Below are 10405 nucleotides of genomic sequence, written 5' to 3' on the forward strand. Positions count from 1 at the left end.
ATGTGGATGGGTAGGGTAGGAGCCAGGATCTCTGCTCCTCTAGATCCTTATGAGGGGCTGGAGAAGACAGAAGTGGGGTGCCAGATTCTCAGCAGATGTACTGCTATTTCCTGAGTCTCTCTGTACCAGGCTCTGCCCTAGACATGTCAGAGGCACTATTTCTTCTTCCTGTGTGTTTTTTTTTGGTAGGGGGCGAACCCCGTGGCATGAGAATCTCCCTGACCAGGCACCGAACCTGTGCCACCTGCAATGGAATCACGGAGTCTTTTACTGGACTGCCAGGGAATTCCCAGGCATTATTTCTTCTGATCCTCTCAACACTCTCCTGAGCACTATCATTACTCCATTTTCCAGATGTGGCAACAGGGGCTTAGAGAGGACTGGCCTACATTTATAGACCGCTGGTGTCTGGACTTAAATCCAGGGTGGCACTCATAAACTACCACAGGTGGTAGTCCTGCCTCAAGACTGGTGAGAAATGAAGAATGATGACCTCAGAGACCTGGAGAGATGGCCTCAGAATCAGACAAATAGAAATTAAGAGACCCAGCCGGAGTCCCAGTAAACAGGAGAGAGTGGGGCAAGGTTGGTCTCTGTCTGGCCAAGCAACTGAAAGGGAAAAGTGTAAGTCGCTCAGTCATGTCCAACTCTTTGTGACCCCATGGACTGTAGCCGGTGTAGGCTCCTCTGTCCATGGAACTCTCCAGGCAAGAATACCAGAGTGGGCTGCCATTTCCTCCTCCAGGGGATCTTCCAGACCCAGGGATCGAACCTAGGTCTCCTGAATTGCAGGCAGATTCTTTTTGGTCTGAGCCACCAGGGAAGCCCCTGGCCAAGCAACCCCTGCCCCCCCCCCAAAAAAAGAATAACCCAGGCCGCCCCCCTAGGTGGAAACAATGACACAATCAGCTCCCAATACCAAGGCCCTGACATCACGAAGGGGGGGTGGCCGAGGTGGGGGTCGCCCCGCCCCTTGGCAGGTCCCTACGGCCAATGGGACGGGCTTGGAAGAGGCCCGGGCCGCCTCCAGAGCTTCAAAAACGTGTGAGGAGGGAAGAGGGTGCAGACGGAGCTTCAGCTGCTGCCGCCGGCCCCAGCGCGCTGCCACTGCTGCCCACCCACCACCAACCAGCATGTCCTCCGCTCACTTCAACCGAGGCCCCGCCTACGGGCTGTCGGCTGAGGTCAAGAACAAGGTAGGGCTGGAGGGCCTCCCACCCCAGCCTGGCCCACTTGCCCTGCCAGGCCAGAGGCCCGGCTCTTGGGGTTCCCTGGACCCCCTTCTTGCCTGTCCCAAGTGACTTGGAACCTGAGACAGAAAAAGGACCAACATGGGGAGGGGGCTGCCTACCTCCTTGGCCTGAGCATCCCAAAGCCCTCAGCTATACTGTTGGGGTGTAAATGGGGTGTGGGCACGCAGGCGCTCACAGGTAAACTGAGGCAGTGGGTCCACTGGGAAAACCCCGCCTGATCAGGGTTCCCTGTTAACCTCTTTGTTCCTGGGGAGTGGAGGAAAGACTTGATTTTGCACACTCCTGGCCTGACTCCAGAGCTGGGGTTCCTGGGAGGTGAGGCCCCAAAGTGTGGGGGAACTGTGAAGGAAAGGGAGACAGCTGGGGAAGGGCAGAGGGTGGGCATTAGGGACACAGCAAGATCTCCTGATTTTGGAGCTGAGAAGACACATGGCTTTCATGCTATGATGGGTAAACTGAGGTTGAGAGGGGAGACAAGTCTCTCAGGTCCTATATATGGGAGGTGAAGAATTGGGCCCTTGAACTTGCTCCCTCCCCCACATCAAAATGGGGTCAGCGTCTCTAGGGCTGCAAATTTGAAGTCTCCAGCCCACTGGAACGCTCCCATGAGCGCTGCTAGGGGAATAATCCCTGTCCCATTTAACAGAAGGGAACACTGAGGCTCGGATCGACTGTTCCACAGGCAGGAAGGGAGGAGCTGGGATTGGGAACTCGGGTCGGGGGGATTCTCGGGGCTGGAGGAGGGGGCAGGTGGGGGGCGAGTGCTCGGGCGGGAGACGGATCCAAGCGCCGCGCCCCCCCTTCCCCCAGCGCCGGCCCCAGAGCCGTGAGGAGCCGCCGCGCCATATAAGGCGGCCTCGGGAGCCCGGCCCGCGGGGCCGCGCTATATAAGGGCTGGTTTGCTTTATAAAGCGGGGCTGGTGGGGAGGGGGGCGGCAGGGCCGGGGCCAGGTGAGGGGGCCGCCCCTCCTCCTTCCCTCCCCCCAGGAGAAGGGGCAGCCGGGTCCCCCAGGGGCCGGGAGCCAGTCTGAGCTGGGGTAGAGGGTTCTGGAAATACGGAGAGGGTGCGAAGTGGGAGAGGAGAGGAGGGAGAGACGCAGACAGATTCTGGAAGCCTGAGACATGAGAGAGACGGATGGGGGAGGGCGAGCCTGGAGTGAGATAAGACGGAGACAGGGATGAAGAGGCGGAGAGAGGGCCGAGTCCTCCACTCCCACCCCCACCCCCCATCAGGAGAAGGGAACCTGGAGTCGGAGAGACAGAGAGAGACCTACGAAAGCAGAGATGGGCGAACCACGAGCCCCACCCCCAGCCAGACAGGCAGATTTGGGGACAGGATGACAGAGCCAAGGAAAGAGCAAGGAGAGAGGCTGAGGACATCCTGCGATGGGGAGAGAGAGAAATACAGACATGCGTGAGGCCCGGAGTGAGACAAAGACAGCCCCTCACCCCCAGCCCGAGAGGGAGCCCCAGCGCTGAGGACCTGGACAGACACCGAGACAGGGATGTGAGGCAGACCAGCCCCCAGCAAGGAGGCATGCGGGGCACCTCCTTTGGGCTCCTCCTCCCCTGCCTGAAGCATCCAGGAGAGGGAGGGGGCAGGGCCAGGGGAAGCTAAGCCCCAAGTTTGGTCTGGAGGGGGAACCAAGAGGCCAGGCGCAGACCCCACCCAGCTCTGAGTATCTCTCTCCCCACCCCTTAGACCAAGTTCTCTGGTGCCAAACCTCAGAATGCCTGGAATGGCCCCCTGGGCAGGTGCCACCTCAACCCTGGTCCTCAGCGCCCCCCCTCACCCCCCGCCACCCCCCTCCATTGGACGCTGGGACAGAATTGCCTTAGTTGGGAAGGGATGAGGGAAGAGATTGGGACTAGGGAGCCTTGGATTGGGCCAGCGAGCCAGCCCTACTCCCCGCTGTGTCCTCACCATTCTCTCTCTGCCCCCTACCCCCCAGCTGGCCCAGAAGTATGACCACCAGCGGGAGCAGGAGCTCCGAGAGTGGATTGAGGGGGTGACGGGGCGCCGCATCGGCAACAACTTCATGGACGGCCTCAAAGACGGCATCATTCTTTGCGAGTGAGTGGGGACAACCATGGCCCACTTGGGCTGCCCCCCAACCCATCTCAACTCCTGAACCCTTCAAAATGACCATGAGCTCAGAGCTTGGACACTTGATACCTGACACCTCCAAACAGAACTCTGAGGTGGCAGATAATCATTGTACCCATTTCACAGTAAACAGAGGCCCAGTTAGGTAAAGCATGTCACCCAAAGTCCCACGCTGTGCCAACAGAGATGACTTCAGAACCTAGAGTCTGAATGGCCAGGCATACAGGGCAGCCGCATTTATTGTCTCCGGAGTCCCAAGAATGGGAGGTCACAGCTAAAAGGCACCAAGCCACATTCCCCCTGGAGAAGGAAATGGCAACCCGCTCAAGTATTCTTTCTTGCCTGGAAAACCTCATGGACAGAAGAGCCTTGTGGGCTATAGTCCATGGGGTCTCAAAGAACCGTTCACAACTTAGGGACTGAGCGCACACACCTGAGGGATGTGCCACAATAATTTCAGTGGGTCCTGATTTTCTCCTCCTCTCAAAACCTATTCACCAAGAGAGAGGCCAGCCCTCACAATTCCCAAGCCCTGACTCTAGATTCTATCTTCTAGATTTCACCACAATCCTATTTCTGGGTAGGAACCCTGAGTCCAGCCCGGGGTCATGTCTGCATCTCTGAGTCTGACCCAGGGCAGGGTAACCATGTGGGCCAGAGGTTGTGCTTGGGAATCTTCCAGAAGCTGCCCAAAGGCACCTTGTTACCAAGCCCTAGCTGCTGGAAAGGGAGGGACTGGGGGGATTCTGTTCAACCATATCCAAGGAATGGGGGGATGGTCTGATGTCCCAGGCCGTACAGAGTGCAGACCCACCTGTTTATGGAGGAGGCACATTTATGGAGCGCCTGCTGTGTGCCAGCCAGGTATAGGCACTGGGGATAGTGAACAAAATAGACTCGACTTGGGGCGCATACAGAACTTTAGTCCTGATGGAGATGATTGAACAAATAATTGATGAAATAATCACATATGGGCCTGTGGTGGGAAGTACCGTGGGGAAAAGTCAAGCTGGGAAGGATGGGGGCGGTGGGTGGAGGAATGAAGTGTTGCTGTTTTGTACAGAATGGCTTGGAAGCTCATTCTGAAGAGGTAGCTTTGGAGCAGAATCTCGGATGAAGTGAGGGAAGTTGCTCCTGGGACATCATAGGGAAGCGTGGGTCAGGTAGAGGGGACAGCCAGTGCAAAGGCTCTGGGGTGGGAACATGCCTTATGGGTTCAAGGATGCTGAAGAGGCTGGAGTGACCAGGGAAAGTGGAGGGAGTTAGCTGGGGACCAGATAGTGCAGGGTCGCTGTGTCATTCATGCTAAGGAGTTAGGCTTTTATTCTCAAGGCATTGGAGTGTTTTGAACTCGGTAGTAACTGGAGTTTTTTTTTTTTTTTTTCAAGGTTCCAATATTTTCTTTTAATTGGAAGATACTTAGGATTTTTTGAAGTATAGTTGATTTACAAGCTTCCCAGTTGACACTAGTGGTAAAGAATCTGCCTGCTAATGCAGGAGACATAAGAGATGCCGTTTCCTTGGGTTGGGAAGATCCCCTGGAGGAGGAAACGGCACCATACTCCAGTGTTCTTGCTGGGAGAATCCCATGGACAGAGGAGCCTGGTGCTCTATAGTCCATGGGTTGCAAAGAGTCGGACAGAGCTGAGCCTCTGAGCACATAGTTGATTTACAGTTGTGTTCACGCCTGCTGTACAGCAAAGTTATACAAAGTCCTGCTGTATAGCACAGAAAACTATTTAATATCCTACAATAAACCATAATGGGAATTCTGGGGACCACACTGCACAGCTTGCAGGATCTTAGCTCCCCAATCAGGGATCAAACCCTGGCCCTGCAGGGTGAGAGTGCCCGTGTGCTCAGCCGCATCCGACTTTTGGGACTCCATGGACTGTAGCCTCTCAGGCTCTTCTGTCCATGGAATTTTCCAGGCAAGAACACTGGAGTGGATTTCCATTTCCTCCTCCAGGGAATCTTCCTGACCCAGGGATCAAACCTGAGTCTCCTGCATTTCCGGCATTGGCAGGCAGATTCTTTACCACTAGCGCCACCGGGGAAGCCCCTGGAATTGTTCTAAGAAGGGCATTTAAGCTGTAGGGTTAGGAGCCTCTGGAGGGGACGAGATGGAAAGTGGGAGCCCACAGGGAGGCCATGGCAGGATCCCAGGAGAGTGACACTGGTGGCTCAGAGCGGGGTGGAGGTGGGCTTCTGGAAGTCTTCAGGAGGCCGAGCCAAAGGAATTGCTGAGGGATTGGATGTGGAGTGAGAAAAAGGGAGAGGAGTGTCAAGGGCAGTGGAGGGCTTTTAGTGAGCTGCAGAAGATGGAGGGAGTTCTGTAGGGGGAAGTGGATAGCAGGAGTCTCGGTGCAGTGCATTTGTTTGAGACCCACATGTAGTGGGGAGATGGGCTTCCTTGGTTGCTCAGACAGTAAAAAATCCCTCTGTGATTCGCGATACCTGGGTTCCATCCCTGGGTTGGGAAGGTCCCCTGGAGGAGGGCATGGCAACCCACTCCAGTATTCTTGCCTGGAGAATCCATGGACAGAGGAGCCTGGCAGGCTACAGTCTATGGGGTTGCAAAGAGTCAGGCATGACTGAGCAAATATACTATTACTCCGCGGGGAGATGGAATGGAGAGTGGGAGGTGGGCTGCAGGAAGCTTTGAGGGAGTCATTGGCATATGAATGGCATTTAAAGTCAAGAGACTGGGGACTTCCTGGTGGTCCAGTGGCTAAGACTCCACACTCCCCATGCACGCGGCCTGGGTTTCATCCTTGGTCAGGGAAGTGGATCCCACATGCCACAACTTAGAGTCTGCATACTGCAACTCAAAACAAAACAAAACAAAACACCTCCCACATGCCACAACTAAGACCCAGCGCAGCCAAATAAATAAAGTCAAGAGGCTGAACGAGATCACCGGGGTGATGGTGGCCTCAGAAGAGGCCCCAGTGCTGAGCTGTGGGCTCTTCCAGACGTAATGGTTGGAATGAGAAAAGGAGCCTGGGGAATTTCCTGGTGGTCAAGTGATTAGGACTCAGGGCTTTGAACTGCTGAGGGCCCAGGTTCAATCCCTGGTCAGGGAACTAAGATCCTACAAGTGGTGCAGAGCAGCCAAAGGTAAAAAAAAAAAAAGAAAATGAAAATGAAACATGGTCACCAGTGAGGCAGGGGCACCCCAGAAGACTACTCTCCACCTCCTGTAGGGAGACTTTCTGACCAGAACAGGTCCAGCTTCCTGAGGTTGGCTTTCCATCTGGGTCCAGCCCGTGTGTTTGGGTGGTTTGTGGTGGGGCTGTCTCTGAGGTCTGACTGTAGTGAGAAACCCCAAAAAGTCTGGCGCCTCCTGATTGTCATCCTGATCCCCGGTCCCGCTGGGCTGGGCTTGGATACGGGCAGCAGGGAGTCCCCTGCCTCAGCCCCCTCCCCTACGCCTTGTAGGTTCATCAATAAGCTCCAGCCAGGCTCCGTGAAGAAAGTAAATGAGTCCACCCAGAACTGGCATCAGGTGAGCCCCGATTCTCAACTCTTTAGTCTGTTAACTCTCTGGCCCGGAGCCCCCTCCCACTTCCACCCGTAGCCCCGCCCGCCTCCACCCAGCCCCGCCCACGCCCCCCCCGTCCCCGCCCCCTGACCGCTGCCGGCTCCCCTCCAGCTGGAGAACATCGGCAACTTCATCAAGGCCATCACCAAGTACGGGGTGAAGCCCCACGATATCTTTGAAGCCAACGACCTGTTCGAGAACACCAACCACACGCAAGTGCAGTCCACCCTCCTGGCCCTGGCCAGCATGGTGAGTGTGGGTGAAGGGTGGGCGCTCTGGATTGGGATGTGGGTGGAGCTTCTTGTACGCCGCCCCCTGCATGGTACTCCCACCCCAGTCCCTGCTTGGCGGAGAGAGGGAAAGCGGGTGCCTCTCAGGGTTTTCAATGCAACTGTGTGGCCCAGAGGCTCTTTTGTCAGTCCCTGGCCCTCCCCTCCTCACCCAGGCCAAGACGAAAGGGAACAAGGTGAACGTGGGAGTGAAATATGCGGAGAAGCAGGAACGGAAATTTGAGCCGGAGAAGCTAAGAGAAGGGCGGAACATTATCGGGCTGCAGGTATGGCCCTTTCTTCGCCTGGGTCTTGCTGATGAGCTGTGGTTGAGGAGGGCACCCTGGTCCCTGCAGGCTTTGGTGGGTTGGAGCGGGTACAGAATATGTGGTCTTTAGGAAACCCTATGCTTAGCATTTTCGGTACCTTAACTCACTCCTCTGACAGTCCTAGGGGGTGGGTACTGTTACCATCATGCCCTTTATACAGATGGGAAAACTGAGGCCTGAAGGTTAGCACACTTGCTAGGATTGCTCAGGGGATGAGTAGCTGAACCCTGGAAATCCGGCCACTTAGCAGTCATGTGACACACCTTCTCTGAGCCTCAGTTTCCATTCTGTTGCCCCAGGGGGGTGGAAACAGGGCCTCATTAGAGGACCATGTGTCTGCTGACATCAGTTGTGTCTGGTCGCTTTCGGTGGGATCCTGTAACCCCCTGGGTGACTCTCCTCCTGGCTCCCTAGATGGGCACCAACAAGTTTGCCAGCCAGCAGGGCATGACGGCCTACGGCACCCGGCGCCACCTCTATGACCCCAAGCTGGGCACGGATCAGCCCCTGGACCAGGCCACCATCAGCCTGCAGATGGGCACCAACAAGGGAGCCAGCCAGGTGTGTTGTGGGGCAAGGGGGGCCGTGCGCGTGGCAGGCTGGTGGGGCTCTCAGGGTCCCCCATGGCCTGACTGTCGCACTGCCCTCCGCAGGCCGGCATGACTGCACCAGGGACCAAACGGCAGATCTTCGAGCCGGGGCTGGGCATGGAGCACTGTGACACACTCAACGTCAGCCTGCAGATGGGCAGCAACAAGGGAGCTTCGCAGCGGGGCATGACGGTGTACGGGCTGCCCCGCCAGGTCTACGACCCCAAGTACTGCCTGACGCCTGAGTACCCCGAGCTGGGCGAGCCGGCCCACAACCACCACCCGCACAACTACTACAACTCCGCCTAGGGCCCCAGGCCTCCTGCCTTCCCCCAGGGAGGCTGGCTGCTGCTCTTGGCAGGGCCTAGCCCGGCCTGCCGACCCCCTCCCCCTGCATGGCTCCTCTGGCCCCCGGGCACCTGCCTACAGGGTTAGCGTTTGGGGGGAGCAGAAGGTGGGGGGGGCTGTGGAGAGGGGGCTCCTCCCTGGTGAGCTGCAGGGTCCAACATGGAGCTGGGTGTTCCCCACAGCACCCAAAGGACGCACTGAGCAAAGCTACCCCGCTGTCCCCCACTCCCCATAGCTGGGTTCCCCCCCCGCCAGGACAAGAAGCCCTCCCAAGCGAAGCCCCCAGAGCCCAGGCTCGACCCCTCCCCACCCCATTCCCGCAGCGGGCGCAAACTGCATGCCCAGACCCCCGGCGGACACACTCGGTTTGGTTTGCAGCTGGCTTACGGGGTGTGACAGCGGCGTTTGTGACGCGAGCACTTTCTTTTTCTACTTCACTGGAGCACAATAAATGGCTGTAAAATCACCCGAGGGGCCTCCCTTGTGGCTTGGTCAGTAAAGAATATGCCTGCAATGTAGGTGGACTCGGGTTTGATCTCTGGGTTGGGAAGATTCCCTGGAGAAGGGAATGGCTACCCACTCCAATATTCTTGCCTGTAGAATTCCATGGACAGAGGAGCCCGGCGGGCTATAGTCCATGGGGTTGCAAAGAGTCGGACACGACTTAGTGACTAAACATCATCAACCATCACAATCACCTGAGCACTTAGGGCCGCTCTGTCCCAGGGCCTGTGTGGCTGCCGTGCATGCTCAGGGTACACTCCATTTCCTGCACACACATCTGCCCAGGGGCACACACACTCACACGCAGGCACCCTAAGATATACATACTGAGCTCACAGTACTTGGTGGACCCAGGACTCATACCCCCCCAAAAAAAAATCCACACAAATGCACACTTCATGTGTATGGTGTACACACACTCCCTGCAGCCTTAGTGCACACACCTTTTCACACAGATACTCACACGTGCAGTACACATGCCTACCCAAGACAAAAACACACCTTCACATACATACACAATACACACACACACACACACACACACACTCAGTGCCCATGTACCTACCCTGGGAGCCTGTGGGTCATGTCGAGGTCAGCACTGGGATGGGTGAGATACGATGTGAATCAGTTTTGGAGCCGGCCAGCCAAGTGACCTTGGGCAAGTCACCTCCCCTCCCTAGGTCTGTTTTCCCATCAGGAAAATGATGACATTGAAGCCTGTGGGAGTCACAGGAAGCTTCAATGAAATGACGCCTCCAGACAGGGGATGGTATTTGGCACTGATCATGAGAATGGACCACAAGCCTAGTCCTGGAAGCCCCTGTGGGCAGAGAGAATCCTTGAGTCCTGGAGTAGACTATGGGGCTTCCATGGTGGCTCAGTGGTAAAGAATCCACCTACCAGTGCAGAAGACTTGAGTTCAATCTCTGGTCCGGAAAGATCCCCTGGAGGAGGAAATGGCCACCCACATCAGTATCCTTGCCTGGGAAATTCCATGGACGAGGAGCCTGTAGGGGTACAGTCCATGGGGTTGCAGAGTCAGGCATGACTGAGCAACTAAACCACCACCAAACTGTGGGGAGGTGGGAGGGGACAGGGCAGTGGGGAAGATGGGCACTCCAGATGCCCAGGGTAATGGCCTTTTTCCAACTGGCACAGAGCAGTTAAGTAGCTGACCACAGGGTGCAGTTGGCCTGTGTGCCTGGCTCACACTGTGCCCTGTGCTCAGGGCTCATCTCCAATCCTGGCCTGCCAGCCAGGGATCCCAGTAGCCTGGACGAGGTCCCAACTCTCCCTATCTCAGGGGAGACCCCACTCTTCCTGCTTTCCTGCCCGGAAGTTACCCACTGCCAGGGTTCCATGGAGAGGATGTGGCCTGCCATGCTGGGGGCTCAGAGCAGTCCACCTCCCCAGGGTGGGCTGGCGGGGTGGGGCGGGGCAGGGCAAGGCTGGAATGGGGGG

The 10405-nt window shown here is 56.8% G+C and overlaps 1 protein-coding gene across 1 annotated transcript; it reads left to right on the forward strand.

Annotated features, from left to right (window-relative positions):
* On the forward strand, positions 961-8908 carry CNN1 (calponin 1). Its single transcript, XM_005682391.3, has 7 exons — positions 961-1196; positions 3206-3327; positions 6802-6868; positions 7016-7153; positions 7350-7460; positions 7917-8063; positions 8156-8908. Exons 1-7 carry the CDS (start codon positions 1134-1136, stop codon positions 8399-8401), a joined length of 894 nt encoding a protein of 297 aa, XP_005682448.1. The 5' UTR covers positions 961-1133; the 3' UTR covers positions 8402-8908.

This window comes from Capra hircus, chromosome 7, assembly GCF_001704415.2.
Source record: "Capra hircus breed San Clemente chromosome 7, ASM170441v1, whole genome shotgun sequence".
In the NCBI taxonomy this organism is placed as follows: Eukaryota; Metazoa; Chordata; class Mammalia; order Artiodactyla; family Bovidae; genus Capra; species Capra hircus.

Coding starts and splice junctions, on each gene's coding strand:
- CNN1 (XM_005682391.3), top strand. CDS start 1,134: ATGTCCTCCGCTCACTTCAACCGAGGCCCCGCCTACGGGCTGTCGGCT. Junction 6,869..7,015: donor CCACCCAGAACTGGCATCAG/GTGAGCCCCGAT, acceptor GCTCCCCTCCAG/CTGGAGAACATCGGCAACTT. Junction 7,154..7,349: donor TCCTGGCCCTGGCCAGCATG/GTGAGTGTGGGT, acceptor CTCCTCACCCAG/GCCAAGACGAAAGGGAACAA.